Source organism: Aquarana catesbeiana, linkage group LG04 (assembly GCF_042186555.1).
Source record: "Aquarana catesbeiana isolate 2022-GZ linkage group LG04, ASM4218655v1, whole genome shotgun sequence".
NCBI lineage: Eukaryota > Metazoa > Chordata > Amphibia > Anura > Ranidae > Aquarana > Aquarana catesbeiana.
The window spans coordinates 559,485,716-559,504,776 of NC_133327.1; the positions used below are offsets into that span (position 1 = coordinate 559,485,716).

General features: G+C 41.2%; 1 protein-coding gene across 2 annotated transcripts in view; it reads right to left on the bottom strand.

Annotated features, from left to right (window-relative positions):
- LOC141140614 (solute carrier family 22 member 2-like) overlaps positions 1–19,061 on the bottom strand; it is a 101,012-nt gene that overhangs the window by 47,258 nt on the left and 34,693 nt on the right. For both annotated transcript variants that reach the window (XM_073627993.1, XM_073627994.1), the window contains exon 4: positions 8,098–8,266. In XM_073627993.1, the coding sequence (XP_073484094.1) occupies positions 8,098–8,266 (169 nt within the window). The remainder of the gene's footprint in view (positions 1–8,097; positions 8,267–19,061) is intronic.

A 19,061-nucleotide genomic window follows, 5' to 3' on the forward strand; every position in this document is an offset into this window, starting at 1 on the left:
GAAAAAAAACCAGGGGCTTCAGCCCGAAGTCCGAGCCCGGCACCGGGGGGGGGGTGTTGTGCAGCGGGAGGGGGGGGTAAGCTCACTTGCTGGTTGCTGCATGGCTTACCAGTGCCCATCAATGCTGACCACTAAAAACTGACATACCTGACCTACCTGACACACACTGACCATTACACTGACCTACCTGACCCACACTGACCTACCTGACCATTATACTGACCTACCTGACCATTACACTGACTTACCTGACCCACACTGACCATTACACTGACCTACCTGACACACACTGACCTACCTGACCATTACACTGGCCTACCTGACCCACACTGATCTACCTGACCCACACTGACACACATAGACCATTACACTGACCTACCTGACACACACTGACCATTACACTGACTTACCTGACCCACACTGACCTACCTGACCATTACACAGACCTACTTGACCCACACTGACCTAACTGACACACACTGACCTACCTGACCTTTACACTGACCTACCTGACACACACTGACCATTACACTGACTTACCTGACCCACACTGACCTACCTGACCATTACACAGACCTACTTGACTCACACTGACCTACCTGACCATTACACTGACCTACCTAACACACTGACCTACTTGACGAGAGAGAGAGAGAGAGAGAGAGAGAGAGAGAGAGAGAATTTCTTCTCTTCTGTCCCACTCCCAGCCATTATTCTATTCTCCTGCTACTGGGCTGGCTGCTTAACACAGCATCACTCTGGAGGGAGAAGGAGGCGTCGCCGCGCCAGCGTTCTCCTGATCTGCTGCTTTGCTCAGGGCGGGATATCACTCCGCCAGTAACAGTCAGTCAATGCAGTGGGTGGCGCCGCAACGGCCAGATAACACAGGGGTAAAATGCGGCTGCCGCCGCCGCTGCTGTGTGTCTTTTCTCTACAGAGTCTACACACTGCTGGAGGACCCGCTAAGATACTCGGGGCTATCGGCCCCACATTGGGGCTCCAGCCCCAATAGCCACAGCTTAACGATGCCTATGGTGAAATACAAGACTTCTGTTGGTGTAAAAAGTTGTCCACTTGCCGCCTTCTCACTGTATCCTTACTGTGGATGAGTGCGGGGTGTAGCAAGATGGCCTTCACCGACTGCCACTTCCATTTACAAAATCTGATGGGTTGCCTAATCTGATGAAACAACTGCTTATTTTCTATTTTTAGGCTTTTCCCTCTGTGTTCACTTGGTGATCCAGCCAGTAACACACTTCCTGTATTAGCATGCCCCTACTCTAAATTAATGAGCACAGGGGGCACAGCCGACAGCAGCATTGTCAGTAGGGGAGGGGGGAGTGTTAAATATACTAGCATATTTAAATACACTAACAAGTTATTTGTGTATTGAAAGTGATTGTAAAGTTTCTAGGTTTTTTACCTTAAAGTGATTGTAAAGGCAGAAAGATTTTTATCCTAATGCATGCTATGCATTAAGATAAAAAGCCTTCTGTGGGCAGCAGCCACCCTCAGCCCTCCTAACACTTACTTGAGCCCCATCTAGATCCAGCGAAGTTGTAGGAGTGTCTCGACTGCGCGGGACTCCCTTCCTCATTGGCTGAGACAGCAGCACGGCGGCATTGGCTCCCACTGCTGTCAATCAAAGTCACTCACCAATGAGGAGAGAAAGGGGGTGGGGCTGGGTCAGGACTCCTTGTCTGATTGGACACAGGGAGCTGCAGCTCGGCTCGGGTGCTCCCATAGCAAGCTGATTGCTGTGGGGACATTCATCAACAGGAGGATGGGGCCAGGAGCACCGAAGAGGCACCCGAGAAGAGGAGGATCTGGGCTGCTCTGTGCAAATCCACTGCACACAGCAGGCAAGTATAACATGTCTGTCATTTTTAACAAAAAGACTTTGCAATCACTTTAATGCATTCTCTGCTTTAAGGTAATAAAAAAAACTTATGTGCAGCCCCCCCCCCCCCCTCAGCTCCCCCTAAATATTTACTTGAGCCAAATCTGGATTCAGCACTGTGCCTGAGAGCAGCATCATTGCTCTCCCTCTCTCCCTCCTCCTCACCGGGCACAGTGAGAGCAGCGGGTTCATTGGTTGCTATCAATCAAATCCAGCGATAAGGGAGTGGAGGTGGGGTAGATAGACACACACAGTGCTCTGGATCAAGTCTGCATGTGTGCCACCATAAGAAGCGGCTTCCTATGGTGGCACATGGAGAAGAGGAGGAGCCCAGAGTGCCATTGCACAGAGCAGGTACGTATAACATGTTTGCTGTTATTTTTATTTTTTTTTAAGGAGCCTTTACAATCATTTGAAGCCAAACTCTAGCTTTACACACTATAGGCAGTTACAGCCAACAGTTTTTTTTCTTTTGGGATAAAGGTTTTACATAAATAAAAAAAACTGATCATTAAATACCCCTGTCAGTAGTAAATGTTTTTTCTAACTCCTGTAATTGATAGATTTGCAGGAGAGCTTGTTCTTTTGAAAAACAACAGACTTACTGGCAGGATCACCAGGTGAAAATAAAGGAAAGAAAGCCTGCAAAAGGAAACAAATATAGCCATTACATCTAAGGATTGGTAAGCTGCAATGTAATAAATGTTTGCTTTTGGGTTTAATATTCCTTTATGTTCTTTTGGACGAAACATGCTAGAGCAGGTATGACAGACAAAATGTTATACTGTGGCTCTAAATAAAGTATTTTAATACTGTGGCGTCATCAGTGTGTGTCCCTCTCCTTCCAATTGAACACATTAATTGAGCAGGGACATGCTTTAGGGCAGGTATCCAATGGAGACTGGGGGACCAGAGAAAAGAGGAAGTCTCAAAATGATAATGTTTGCTGTGTCTATTCGCTTTGCTTGGGAATATTCCCCAGAGCTTAGAGAACGAGGTGAAGCAGTCTCACTGTGCAATGGTGAGTTTGTATTGATGGGCAGCGAGGCTGCATACATGGGCACAGTGAGGCTGCATACATAGGAACAGTAAACAACAGAGAGGATCAGGTGCCTGCTGAGAAAACTGTAATGGAGGGTAGATGGCAGTCTTGAGAGTACTAGCTGCTAGGAGTGACTCCTGGGAAGGAGAGAGGTAAAGATGCTGCAATGTTGTCCATCAAGCGCTTGGACTCCCGTATGTGCCTCCATGGGAGTAAAGGAGGGTAAGCTCAGTCTAACAGTTTTAAACAGTGTGAAACAGCCTCTTTAGTGTCTTTGATATAGAAAAAGGAGGCACATACGGGAGTCCAAACGCTTAATGGACAACATTGTAGCATCTATACATGGGCACAGTGAGGCTGCATTCATGGGCAGTGAGGCTGCATTCATGGGCAGTGAGGCTGCATTCATGGGCACAGTGAGGCTGCATACATTGGCACAGTGAGGCTGCATACATGGGCACAGTGAGGCTGCATATATGGGCACAGTAAGGCTGCATACATAGGCAGTGAGGCTGCATTCATGGGCAGTGAGGCTGCATTCATGGGCAGTGACGCTGCATTCATGGGCAGTGACGCTGAATACATTGGCACAGTGAGGCTGCATACATGGGCACAGTGAGGCTGCATACATGGGCACAGTGAGGCTGCATACATGGGCACAGTGAGGCTGCATACATGGGCAGTGAGGCTGCATACATGGGCACACTGGGGCTGCACACATGGGCAGTGAGACTGCATTCATGGGCAGTGAGGCTGCGTTCATGGGCAGTAAGGCTGAATACATGGTCACAGTGAGGCTGCATACATGGGCACAGTGTGGCTGCATATATGGGCAGTGAGGCTGCATACATGGGCAGTGAGGCTGCATTCATGGGTAGTGAGGCTGCATTCATGGGCAGTGAGGCTGCATTCATGAACACAGTGAGGCTGCATACATGGCCACAGTGAGGCTGCATACATGGGCACAGTAAGGCTGCATACATGGGCACAGTAAGGCTGCATACATGGGCACAGTAAGGCTGCATACATGGGCACAGTGAGGCTGCATACATGGCCACAGTGAGGCTGCATACATGGGCACAGTGAGGCTGCATACATGGGCAGTGAGGCTGCATACATGGGCACAGTGAGGCTGCATACATGGGTACAGTGAGGCTGCATACATGGGCACAATGAGGCTGCATTCATGGGCACAGTGAGGCTGCATACATGGGCACAGCGAGGCTGCATTCATGGGCACAGTGAGGCTGCATACATGAGCAGTGAGGCTGAATACATGGGCACAGTGAGGCCGCATATATGGGCACAGTGAGGCTGCATACATGGGCACACTGAGGCTGCATACATGAGCAGTGAGACTGCATACATGGACAGTGAGGCTGCATACATGGGCAATGAGGCTGCATACATGGGCACAGTGAGGCTGCATACATGGGAACAGTGAGGCTGGATTCATGGGCACAGTAAAGCTGCATTTGATGGACACAGTGAGGTTGCAATGATGGGCACAGTGAGGCTGCATTTGATGGGTACAGTGAGGCTGCAATGATGGACACAGTGAGGCTGCATTGATGGGCACAGTGAGGCTGCATTGATGGGCACAGTGAGGCTGCATTGATGGGCACAGTGAAAGTGCATTGATGGGCACAGTGAGAGTGCATTCATGGGTACAGAGAGGCTGCATTCATGGGCACAGTGAGGCTGCATTGATGGGCTCAGTGAGGCTGCATTCATGGGCAGTGAGGCTGCATTCATGGGCACAGTAAAGCTGCATTTGCTAGGCACAGCAAGGCTGCAATGATGGGCCCAGTGAGGCCGCATTCATGGGCACAGTGAGGCTGCATTTGATGAGCACAGTGAAGCTGCATTGATGGGCACAATGAGGCTGCACTGATGGGCACAGTGACGCTGCATTGATGGGCACAATGAGAGTGCATTGATGGGCACAGTGAGGCTGCATTGATGAGCAGTGAGGCTGCATTGATGGGCACAGTGAGGCTGCATTCATGGGCACAGTGAAGCTGCATTCATGAATGAGGCTGTAATGATGGACACATTGAGGCTGCAATGGTGGACACATTGAGGCTGCAATGATGGGCACAGTGAGGCTGCAATTATGAGCAAGTGAGGCTGCATTGATGGGCACAGTGAGGCTGCAATAATGGGCACAGTGATGCTGTAATGATGGGTACTAGTGAGGCTGCATTGATCTCTTGTATCATGCCTGCAGTCTCTGGTCACCAGAGTCGCCCCCCCCCACGTCCCCAGAGTTCCTGGGGTCCCCCTTGATGATTGACCACTTTTACCACTTTTAACTTGCTTATATATATATATATATATATATATATATATATATATATATATATATAAGACAGATATGAAAGCCCTATGTGCTTTCATATCTGTCTTCTCTATATATAATATACTCTTCAAATGTGCTTTAAAATTCATGGTTTTCCCTTTAATTAACAATAAAATAATGACGTTATGCTGTCGGGCTGATATAATAATGCTATAGGGTTGGTATGAAATTTTTTTACCAGGGCTGGTTTTTATCCCCAGTCCGACCCTGGTTTCTGCTAATCTTTATCTCTAGTAGAGTGTGCTTTATTTGTTAGTTTTTTAGTTTAGGAGTTGTTGAGTAGAGACTCATTGTTGCAATAAAACTTGTTTAACCACATACTGTAATTACTTAAAAGGCAAAACTTTTTTTTTTTTTCGTTTTGAATAGAGTGGAGTGGGATTAGAGCACCTGTCAGTTTTTTTTGCTGTCTGTACCCCAATTAGGGAGATTCACCCTCTCTATTTGTCCTGTTTATCATTGAAAGTGAAAATAAAAAATCCCAAATTTTGGATCGACACTGGAACAGTAATGCCCCGTACACACGGTCGGATTTTCCGACGGAAAATGTTCGATGGAAGCTCGTTGTCGGAAATTCCGACCGTGTGTAGGCTCCATCAGACATTTTCCATCGGAATTTCCATCACACAAAATTTGAGATCTGGATCTCAAATTTTCCGACAACAAAATACGTTGTCGTAAATTCCGATCGTGTGTACACAATTGCGACGCACAAAGTTCCATGCATGCTCGGAATCAAGCAGAAGAGCCGCACTGGCTATTGAACTTCCTTTTTCTTGGCTCGTCGTACGTGTTGTATGTCACCGCGTTCTTGACGTTCAGAATTTCCAACGAGATTTTTGTGACCGTGTGTCTGCAAGACAAGTTTGAGCCAACATCTGTCGAAAAAAATCAATGGATTTTGTTGTTGGAATGTCCAATCGTGTGTACGGGGCATAATAGAGTGGAAATCTTCCAATAGGGATACTATTTGGGGTCTTAAGGACTTACCATTTTCTCCTGAACAATATATAGAGCTGTTTTTGTATTCTAAATATCATATGTGAATTAATTCTTAGCTCTCTGCATTTTTGTTTAGGCATTAAAGAATTTTATGTGAGATGGACATCACTAGACCCTGTTACTTGGAGCACATCACCTGGGTCACCTGCTGTGTGCCAGCATCTAGGGACAGCCAGTCTGCAAGTGTTTTTTATTACCCAACATATCCTACAGAGTTTTGGCACTGACATCATTAAGCAGATTCAGTGGCAAGTAACTATTTTGGGTAAGTAACCACAGACATCAATTATCTACTTAGCACCATTGACAGATAAAGCAAAAGTACGAAAGAACTAGATCATGCTGGATGTCCTCCAGCCAGGAAATTAGGTCTATATGACTTATAGCAGCTTCAAATGCACACTGTGAGAAGCTCACAATGGACAGTGAAATCAGAATAAGCACTTTCAGTACTGGGATGGAACCTGTACAACTCTACAATACTGAACCTAAGGCTGGTGTTCAGCTTTAAAGTGAATGTGATTTTGACTAAAGTACCTACAGTGCTAGAGTACAGCCAGAGCCTTTGCTAATCTGAAATGGATCCCTGTGGGGCTCCTTGGATTCTAAAGCTGGACATACATGGCTCAGTTGGCTGAACAAAAGAAACTGAACTGATTACCCCATCCACACATTTGAGGTGGGTGAGGAAATCATCCCTGCTGTATCATTGTATTCTGACACCAGGACTCCCCCACTATCAGACTACACTGATCAGCACTGCAGTCCATTGGCTGCATGCGGTGATCAAATGCTGGTTTTGCAACAGGACAGTTCCACAGAAGCTTGTCTAACTATCAGCTTCTGTTGAACAGAGAGGGCTACACACAGGTTCCTGCTGAACCAGCCAAATTTCGATCCATGTATGGCTAGCTTAAGTGAGATTTATACAAAGGGCCTCCATTTTTTTCCAAGTAGTGATCACTCCCTGTGGCTAAGAACCACTCTTTATTATTTAATTATCAAATCCATGGAGCCCCTTTGGGGACACAGAGAACTAAAACATGTTTCTTGAATACCACCACGTGCCTTTACTCCAACACCAATGTTAGCTTAGACATAACTAGGCCAGGTCAGATTCATTGTATTTTAAAAGGTCTACTTTAAGTGTATTTCCACCTTTGCAGTCAAATTTGAGAAACCCCCACACACACTATATGTTTGTTATATGTTCTATTCACATAGCATATCTAAAATAATTTCTAAAATATATATATATTTTTACCTTTTTAGTTGTTTGTTTGGAGCAGGTTAATACATAAAAACACTATAGACAGCTTCAAATTGCTTTGAATTAATAGCAATGTGGCGATAAGAGACAGACTAGAGGAGAAACACTGAGAGACAGCATATTAACATACCAAGAGCCAGCGAAGGCTGGTGATCTTTAAAACAGAAAGCCCTACACATCTAGTTTACAACTAATAATGAGATCTGGCAGCACAGTACAAACAAGGTTAATTATGGAAAACACTACTACCAGCCTCCTCATAAACTTTATATAAAAAGGTAACTAAGTGGGATGTTGTAGTCCTGGAGTCATCAGAAAAGCGCATGTTTAAAGGTAAGCAGCAATTTGTTTAATGTTCTTTATTAAGTTATGCTATGTAAATGGGAACATCTAACAAATATAAAGATGTGTTATCCCAATTTTGCTGCAAAAGTGGAAATAAAATATAATTTACTTTGCATGTGCTATTTCATATTTTTGTTTGGGCTGATTTTTTGAGATAAATAATGGCAGAATGTTACCAGTAATATGCCAGGAAAACAAAGTTTGGCAGAGTGACTGCCAGCTGAAGCCATCTCCAGTTATTAATGAAATAAGCCACGCCTGCAAGTGCCAGAAGTCCAACTGTAAACGCAACTTGGTATATAACTCCGACAGTTCTTCTGTGGTCCAAACCGACAATCTCTGCAACTAGAATGGGGTGACAATAGTAAGACATATCTGAAATGCTGTGATTATCTTGTTATTACACTTACATGTATATTAGTAGCAGTGTTAATTTTGACTTCAAATTTAGTTTTAGTTATAGTCTTTCAACTAAAATACTATTTTAGTTTTAGTCGTATTTTAGTCTTTTGATTAAAATGCCATTTTACTTTTAGTCATATTTTAGTCATCTGAATTGTTTTAGTTTTAGTCGTATTTTAGTTGACTAAAATCTCCAGTACATTTTAGTCTACTAAAATCTCCAGTACATTTTAGTCTACTAAAATCTCCAGTACATTTTAGTCTACTAAAATCTCCAGTACATTTTAGTAGTCTAAAATCTATTGGGTTTAGTTAAATTGTAATGCATTATTTAAGCATTTCTTTAGAATTGCCAAACTCATTATATACTCCTGGAGTAAAAATCTCATAACATATTATTTATAGTATTAGGCTCCATTCACACCAAGGCATTCCGTTTTGCAGGCATGTTACTTTGAATGTCACTAAATAGCGACTCGATTCTGCTGCGATTGTCGCCCGACAAATCGCCGTAAAATCACACAAACAGAATTGTGGGACCTCCAATGCCCAAAAGAAGTTCTTGTACTTCTTTTGGGCGTTGGGGGTCCTGCAATTCTGTTCAGCAGTCAGCGATTCTGTTTGCGCGACTCTACCGCGATTCGTCAGGTGACAAATCGCGGCAAAATCTTGCCGCGATTTGGTGCCATTGAAAATAGCGGGGAACGCAAGGGAATCCTGCGATCTGCAGCGTTTCCGAATCGCGGGCAGAATCGCGGCCGAAAACAGAACGCCATGGTGTGAATGGAGCCTAAAGGTTTGAACATGCACTACAGACACAGATTTGGCCATTGTGATATATAACGTCTTTATAAATAAAACCAAGTTTCATAAACAAACAAATATATTGCTTTTATTCAAGCAGAAGTACAACTTGAAATATAAAAAACCCCAAAAACTGTAAACTCTAATGGCTGTAATGCCATTTCACATATTACCTGAATATATTACCAACATTAAATATTGTAAGCTCTAATGAGCAGGGCCCTCTGATTCCTCCTGTATTGAATTGTATTGTACTTGTACTGTCTGCCCTAATGTTGTAAAGCGCTGCGTAAACTGTCGGAGCTATATAAATCCTGTATAATAATAATAATAATTAGGAAAAAAAAAAAGAAAAGCCTTTTTATTCATTTTTTTTCTTTCAGCAGCTTAGTAGACGACCCCCTACATATTCTTATGTGGTAGTGCAATGTTAATTTTGACGTCAAATTTAGATTTAGTTTTAAAATGCCATTTTAGTTTGAGTCGTATTTTAGTCTTTTGACTAAAATGCCATTTCAGTTGTAGTCGTATTTTAGTCATCTCAATTGTTTTAGTTTTAGTCGTATTTAACTAAATAGTATTAATTTAGTAATACTAAAATAGCAATAATTTAGTCAATGAAAATATTTGAGTCGATGAAATTAACACTGATTAGTAGTGCAATATTAAATATGTAACTATTGTTCATAGCCCTGTACAGCTACAGAAACCTGAAAAGTTGAAAAATGTTTTCTTCCTAATACAGTTGTTTACTATTTAACCATATTACCCCCAGTTAACTCCAGCTAGCCCATATAAACCCATCCCGTCCACATAGCTACCTTCTCTTCTTAGTTAGCTTTTCTTTTTTTGTGCTGTTATTTACATTTTATTTTAAACTTAATTTTTATTGAACAATTAGAAGGCCTTTATACACAATTTCCACACAGTAAGGCAAGTTGTATAACAAATCAAAGCAAATCAGGGAAGAAATACTGGTAGGATTCCATCACTGATGCGCCACAACAGGAAAAATATGATAGCTATAAATATATAGGAAAAACCTGATAGGTTATATAATGTGTTCCACTTTCTAAAGTTAACATTAGCCCATATAAGTCTCAAAGAAATGTGATATAAAGCATTGGATTGTGAATCACAGCTATAGGCTGGGAGCCAAGGGCTGTAGTTATATCTAATAAACCAACAGATAAAAGAGTGTGGGGGGGGTTAAAAACAAGGACAAGGGGTAGTTAGCAGGGGAATACTGGGCAGATATAAGAGCAATCACCAGGCAGTTCAGATAGAACCCTCTAAACAGTTCTATGAGTCCCAAACCTGTTCATAGGGAGTGTGTTATTTAACCACTTGCCGACAGGGTCATAGCCGAATGGCTACAGCTCGGTCAGATAATTCTGGGAGGGCAAACAAAGACGTTCTCCTAGGATCGCGCTCCCTGCATACCTCCTGGGGTGCACATATGGGAGTGCCCATGCTCACCAGGTTCTCAAGACCTGGCGCATCACGGATCAGGGTAAAGGGCCAATCCCAGTGGCCCTTTACCACGTGATCGCTCCATCCAATGACGGAGGGATCACTGTCAACAAACCAGCATCGTGTCTGGTTCACGATCAGTGTGAGAAGAGGAGGGAGAAGCTGCAGAGTGAGGCTGCTTGAGGTTTTTTTTGTGTATATTTCAAGTGCCCAGCATTGCCAGATCCGTGCACATCTGTTCCCCATCAGTGCACATCTGTGCCCCAGCAGTGCCACATCAATACCCAGCAGTGCCACATCAGTGCCCCAACAGTGCTCTACGGTGCCCCATCAGTGCCACGTCATTGCCCAGCAGTGTCCCATAAGTGCACATCTGTGCCCCATCAGTGCACTGATGGGCTTCTTCTGTGCCACATCAGTGCCCTACAGTGCCCTATCAGGTTACATATGTGCCCTACAGTGCCACATCAGTGCCCTACAGTGCCACATCTGTGCTCTACAGTGCCACATTAGTGCCCTACAGTGCCACATCAGTGTCACATCTGTGCTCTACAATGCCCCATCAGTGCCACTAAAGTGCCCATTAGTGCCAATACAGTGCCCATCAGTAAGTGCTCATCAGTGCCACCCTATCAGTGGATCCTCATCAGCGCCTGTCAGTCCAAAACTTGATGACATGTTCAAAATACTCATTATGCCTCATTAAATATATGTTGGGGTGTTTTCTTTCCAAATGGGGTCATTTTGTGGGCATTTTCATTGTCATGATGCTTCAGGGCCTTCAAAAGTGTGATAGGTTGTCTGGAAATTATACGTGTAATTTATGCTTCTAGAATGCATGACGGTGCCCCCTGCATGTTGGGCCTCTGTATGTGGCCAGGCTGTGAAAAAGTCTCATACATGTGGTAGCAGAATGTGTTTTGGGGTGTAAGTATGCATATGCCATGTGAGAGAAATAACTGGTTAATATGGCAATTTTGTGAGAAAAAAAAAATCTTGATTTTGCAAAGAATTGTGGGAAAAAATTAAAACGTGAAAAAACTCACCATGCCTCTTACTAAATAACTTGGAATGTCTACATTCCAAAAAGGGGTCATTTGGGGGGTATTTGTACTTTCCTGGCTTGTAAGTGTCTCAAGAAATAAGATAGGCCGTCAGTACACCAGGTGTGATCAATTTTCAATGAATGGCACCATAGCTTGTAGACTCAAACCTTTACAAAGACCAAATAATATACACTAATTTGGGTTATTTTTACCAAAGATATGTAGCAGTATAAATTTTGGCCAAAATGTATGACGGAAAATTACTAATTTGCAGAATTGTATAACAGAAATGAAGAAAAATGCTTTTATTTACAAAATTTTTGATCTTTTTTTATTTATAGCACAAAAAATAAAAACCCAGTGGTGATTAAATACCACCAAAAGAACGCTCTATTTGTATGAAAAAAAGGACAAAAACTTCATATGGGTACAGTGTTGCATAACTGAGTAATTGTCATTCAAAGTGTGACAGCACTGAAAGCTGAAAATTGGCCTGATTAGGAATGGGGTTTAAGTGCCCAGTGGGCAAGCGGTTAATCACTTGCCTACTGGGCACTTTCACCCCTTTCCTGCCAAGGCCAATTTTCAGCTTTCATTACTGTAGCACTTTGAATAACAATTGTGCAGTCATACAACACTGTACCCAAATGAAATGTTTATTTTTTTTTTTAGACAGATTTCTTTTGGCTGTATTTAATCGCCACTGGGTTTTTTTTTTCTCTAAACAAACAAAAAAATGGACCGAACAATTTGAACAAAAAAAGTTTTTCTGTTATAAAATTTTGTAAATAAGTAATTTTTCTCCTTCACTGATGTGTGCTGATGAGGCTGCACTGATGGGCACTGATAGGCTGCACTTATGGGCACTGATGAGGGGGCACTCATGGGCACGAATTAGGTGGCACTGATAGGCAGCACTGATGGGCTTAATAGGCAGCAAGGTTGGGTGTTGATTGGCAGCACTGATAGGAGGAAATCATAAGCGGCAATGATAGGCATCACTGATGGCACTGACAGGCAGAACTGATGGGCACTGACAGGCAGCACTTATTGTCACTGGTTGGCAGCAGTGGTGGGCACTGATTGACATCACTGGTGGGCACTGTTGGACTGCACTGACAATCAGGACACTGATGATCAGTGCCCTGATTATCAGTGTAGATGTGCCCTGTGTGGATTTGCCAGTTATCAGCTTTCCTCTCCTCACGGAGAGGAATGCCATAACCAGCAAATCCTATTTACAATGTGATCAGCTGTCATTGGACAAAGCTGATCACATGGTAAAGAGCCTCTATGATTGGCACTTTACCAGGATCTGTGATCAGCTGTGTCCTAGGGACACAGCGATCACAGATGCTTGCGAATAAGCATTGCAGGGGCATGCCAGAAGTGCGATCAAGGGAGGACGTCATATGATGCCCTCCCAGTAATGTGTGACCATGCTGTAGTTGTCATTCGGTTACAGCATGGTCGTGAAGAGGTTAAACTGGTTCTAAAGGCTTATGGTTTTTCCCTTAATGCATTCTCTGCATTAAGGTCAAAAGAATTCTGGGTGCAGCTCCCCCCTCTGCCCCACCATACACTTACCTGAGCCCCATCTCAATCTAGCAATGTGCCTGAGAACAGTGGCTCTAACGGGTGTCTCTCTCCTCATTGGCTAACGCAGCGGAGGTATCCATTGGCTCCTGCTGCTGTCAATCACAGCCAGTGAGCCAATAAGTAGAGAGCGGAGGTGGGGCCACACTTTGTGCATGAATGGAAACACAGAGCATGGCTCGGAGGCGAGCCTGCTCGAGTCCCACCATAGTAAGAGGCTTGTTATTGGGGGCGCTTGGCAGGGGGGAGAAGCCAGGACAATTGTCAGAGGACCCAAAAATAAGGGGATCAGGGCTGCTCTGTGCAAAACCATTACACGGAGCAGGTAAGTATTACATGTTTGATATTTTAAAAAAATCTTTCATTTAGAAATGCTTCAATCTGCCTACAGGTGCTTTCATAAGTTCAATCTCTCAAACACAGGAGTGAAACTCTAGTGGATATTTAAATTTTACCATACACAAGTTTTTATTCATTTTTATAGTGCTATGTTAAAAACAAAAACAATGTTTTAAAAAACATTTTCTATGGTTTATACTAGAAACATAACTTTGGTGTTGCGATACATGGAACAAATAGGAAAAAATGTGTATTTTGTGTTCACAGTTGTGTTCACAGTTGTTCTTTTCCTTGTCAAAAGAAGTTTATTGAGTATACAATGTTATAAAGATACATAAAGTAAGTTTACAAGGATCTATAAAGTAAGCTCATTGTTTTACAGTAGGGTTTATATAGGTAAATATCATGAAATTTCAAATATTAAACATTGGGTTTACGTAAACCTAAATTAAAGATATATATAATTTCCTTAGTTACTTTTGTAGGTATTTAAATGATTTATACCTACTATACATATTGTTTACAAGTAGAGTGTATATAGGTCAAATAAATTCTGATAATGAGCTTTAATCGTAAGGTGGAGAAAAGGAAAGAAAAAGAAGAAAAAGGGTTGAAAGGTAGAGGTATGGTCCACAAGGTTGTCCCGCTCGTCAGTTTATTATTCTTTTTAGTTCTCTTTGAAGCCTTAGAATGGGTGTCTCTGTAAGTCATTTAATCTGTTACCATGGCAACAGGACAGAGTCATTGAAGTTTGACAGGAACTGTTGTTTTATCCAAGGATGCCAAAGTTTTTCAAATTTTGGAATTTGATTTTGATCGATGGCTACCATCTTAGCATGGGACATTGTATTATTCATTCTGTGAATTGTTTCTGCTAGTACCAATGTAGGAGATTTCCATGCCTTGGCCACTGTTTGTTTTGCAGCCGTTATTAGTTGGATCATAAGTTTGAATTGAGAGAGTGTTAACCATTCCAGTTTTAGATTAAGTAATGTTAAATATGGATCTGGTTGTATTATTTTTTTAAATATTTTAGATGCAATCACGAAGACTTCCTTCCAGAAGGTTTGGATTACTGGGCACGTCCACCATATGTGTAAATATGTGCCTATTTCTGGGCATCCTCGAAAACAAAGAGCTGAGGTATTAGGTGAATATTTTGCCACTCTAGCAGGTACAAGGTACCAGCGAGTAAGGACTTTATAATTTGTCTCCAGTGCTAAGATGTTGGGTGAAGATGACTTAGATGTGAGCCATATGTTAGACCAGTCCGTGTCTTCTAAAGTTCGTCCCAGGTCCTCCTCCCACCTCTGAACGTAAGAGGGTCTGTTAAGATTTGCTACTCCATATAATTGATTATAAAGTGATGAAATTGTACCTTTAGCAAATGGATCTTTTGTACAGATTGATTCAAAAATGGATAATTGGGATAATGGTGTATCCCCCTTTAGGAATGGTGTATAGAAATTTTTGATTTGGAGATATCTAAATATCTCAGAGTTTGGTAGATCATATTTTTCTCTAAGCGATGGGAATGAAAGGAATGATTTAGATGCTATGAAGTCATTTAGTGTCTGAATGCCTGATGTTGTCCAAGCTTTAAAAGAATTTGGGTAGATCCATGCCGGATAAAAGGCCGGATTTCTGATAAAAGAAAGGAGAGGATTGTGTGGAGATTGTAACTGATATTTGGTTTTTAGTTTATCCCAGAGAGATAAGAAGTGTTTAGTTATGGGATTATGAATTTTAAAGCGGTCTTTAGGATCAAGCCATAATAAATTTGATATTAATAGAGGGTCATTTTCTGAAGCCTCTATAAATACCCATAATGGGATTTCCTGTTTTGCATGGTATTTGGACAGACTGGCCAAATGTGCTGCTCTGTAGTAGTTAGTAAAATTAGGGTATCCCAGGCCTCCTTTATTTTTGGGAAGATGTAGTGTGTGTATAGGTATACGTGGTTTAGAAGAGCCCCATATAAACGAAGTTGCTCTTTTTTGTACTATTCTCAAAAAATAGGAAGGAATTGGAATAGGGAGGACTCTGAATAGATAAAGCAATTTGGGTAGAATAGTCATTTTGATTGCATTAATCTTCCCTATCCAGGATAAAGGAAGTTGCGACCATTGTTTTATTAGATTTGTGATCTGTCTTAATACAGGAGGATAATTGGTTGAGAATAAGTCAGAATGAGATGCTGTTAAATGAATTCCAAGATATGGGATTAATTTTTCTGCCCATGTGAATGGGAGTGCAGCCCTAGCCGGGATCAATTCCATGTTTGTGAGTGAAATATTAAGCATTAGGCATTTCTTAGGATTAATCATAAGGCCGGATAGGGCTGCAAATCCATCAAGAGCTGGTATTAAGTTAGGACCAGAGACCTGTGGTGATGATAGAAAAAGTAATATATCGTCTGCAAATATACATAATTTGTGTGTAATACCTCCTACTTCAATGCCAGTTATAGTTTGGTTTGTTCTGATGTATTGGGCCATGGGTTCGAGTATAAGGGCAAATAATAAGGGAGATAATGGGCAACCCTGTCGGGTACCTCTTTCGATATTAAAGGCTTCAGATTTGTATCCAGCATATTTTATATAGGCTTTGGGTTTATTATATAATGCTTTGATCCATGTTAAAAAGTGGGGTCCAAAACCCCATTTTTGTAATGAATATTGCATATATTGCCAGGATACTGTGTCAAATTCCCTCTTAATATCGAGAGATAGAAAACATAAAGGGATTTTCCGTTTTTTAGCAATATGTGCCAATAACACTGCCCTGCGTATATTATCGCCTGCCTGTCTATTTGGCATGAAGCCTACTTGATCTCTATGGATTAATTTTCCTATAATGCTATTAAGGCGTTTTGCTATTATTTTTGCTAATAATTTAATATCGAGGTTTAACAGAGAGATAGGCCGATAATTCACACAGGAAGTATCATCAGAAAGGGGTTTTGGGATCATACAAACAATTGCCATTAGTGTTTCTTGCCGAAAAGAATGTCCATCTAGAAGTTTGTTAAAAGTTTCAGTGAGAATGGGAGAGAGTATTTCTGAGAATGTTTTATAGTATAAAGCCGAGTAGCCGTCTGGGCCTGGTCTTTTGTTAAGTTTTAGGTCTTTTATGGCGTTAGCAACTTCATCTATAGTTATAGGCTCATCCAAACTGCTTTTTTGATTCTGAGATAACTCAGGTAAGGTTATTTTTGAGAAGAAGGATTCAGCCTCTGTAGGATTAAATTCATTGTTTGTTTTGTATAAAGTTGCGAGATGTGAGTGAAATTTATGGACTATTTTAACTGGATTACAAGTGTAAACATTTTTTGATGATTTCAAATGTATTGGTTTGAAAGATTTGTTAGTTGAATTTAATGCCCGAGCCAAATATGTACCTGGTTTGTTTGTATTCATGTAGAAATTGTGTTTGGAGCGTTTGAGGGATTTATCAACTGACTCAGTGAGAAATAGATCGTATTCCAATCTAGATTTTTCCAGATGAGATTTTGTACTCTGAGATGGATTATCTTGAAATGATATGTAGGCTGCATTAAAATTGAGTTCTAGTTTTTTTGCTAGATTTTTGCGTTCCCGTTTAAATAGTGCCATTTGTCTTTGTATTGTACCACGCAAGACAGGCTTATGAGCTTCCCACAGTGTTATTGGGGAGATGTCTGTTGTATTATTAATTGATATGTATTCCTTTAAAGCTTGTTCAATGGCCATCTGATGTAGTGGGTGTTTGAGCATTATGTCCGGTAAGTACCACGTTGGGTCATGCGCTTTTGGTATGGCTGAGGCTATAGTAGTGTATACTGCATTATGGTCAGACCACGGAATCGGAATTATATCTGATGCAATAATTTCTGGTATCATTCCTATTGTTAGAAAAATATGATCTATTCTGGTGAAGGTTTGATGAGGGTGCGAGAAATAAGTGAATTTCTTTTTCATTGGGTTACTTTCTCTCCACGAATCTACCAGATTGTATTTGGAAAGAAGTTGAGAAAAAGGTAATCTAGTGGTTATTTTGGATGGTGTAAAAGGTGATTTATCTAGAAATGGGAGGAGGACCTGGTTCGAATCCCCGCACATTATCACTGTTCCTATTTTGTGTGTATTAATCACTTGTAATATATGTGAGAGGAATGGTGTAGGTTGTTTGTTAGGAGCGTAGTAGGAAATCACTGTGATTGCTGTATCCATTATATAACCCATGAGTATCAGGTATCTACCTTCTGGGTCTTTAATTTCTGATGATAAGGTGAATGGTGTGGATCGGTGAAATGCAATTAGAGTTCCCCTTTGCTTGGTACAGGCAGAAGCCGTGTAAATTTGTTGATAAAAAGGAGAAATATATTTTGGAGTAGAATCTTTGGTGAAGTGTGTTTCTTGGAGGCATACTATGTGAGCCTTCTTGTTATGGAAAGTACGGAAGGCTTTGGTCCTTTTTTGAGGGACATTTATTCCCTGAACATTCAGGGAAAGTATATTCAGTGGTGCCATGGCAATAGATCAAATAGTTTTGACTTACTTTTTGTTATGCAGAGCTGACTGCGCAGATCAACCTGTGTGGACTGAAGAGATGAATAGATAGAAAAGAAACCAGTGAATTCTGGAGTAAAGAGTAAACAAAAAACATATGAGATTAGATGATACATTGTATAAATTATTTTTTGCAAGTAATCACAATTTACCCGTGAAAGAGAATAAATATCTCTCTCAGGGGAATAAGTGCCTTCGTCACACTCCCACATAATATGGTTGGGAGAATGAGGAGGGCTAATGGGGGTACACGGATCTTCCGCTTACAGGAGAGAAGGGCTATGTCAAAAGACATCAAAATGATGTTTCATTAATTGGAGTGCAGAATATAGTTTTTGTTGAAATTATTTATTCCAAGGTGGTTGTATATGGTTAGTTTTGCCCTAGGCTAAATAATTCAGTTAGAAAGGTACTGTTAATAACTTTGGTATTGATGAAGATAGTTTGAATTATTTTGGGATTTTAACCCTTTTAGAGTAAACAATTACATATTTTATTCATATGTAACTGTTTAGATATGTTAACTCATAAAATTGAGGTTGTATTGCTTCAGATTAGAATAAACAAAAACATAATTCTAGGAACTAGTTAGGTAATAATATATTTGTTTTAAGAAAAGAAAGAAAAAGCTTCCATTACTTCTGGATTATTGAACATATTTGTCCTAAAAAGTAATAAATCTATTGTTATTACCTGATAATATATAACTGAACAAGAATTTCCTTATTTCATTTATATATTCTAAGACTATATGAATCAGAAGTAATAAGAAATATAACTGGAATGTAACATGATCCCACACAGTGTGTGACTATCAGAATGCAGTTACATTCAGTTATAAATATAGGTTTTTTTATAGAGAACCATCTCTTAGTATAATAAATGAAGAGATATCAGGAATTAGTATGTCAGTCCATTGAATCTTCTTGA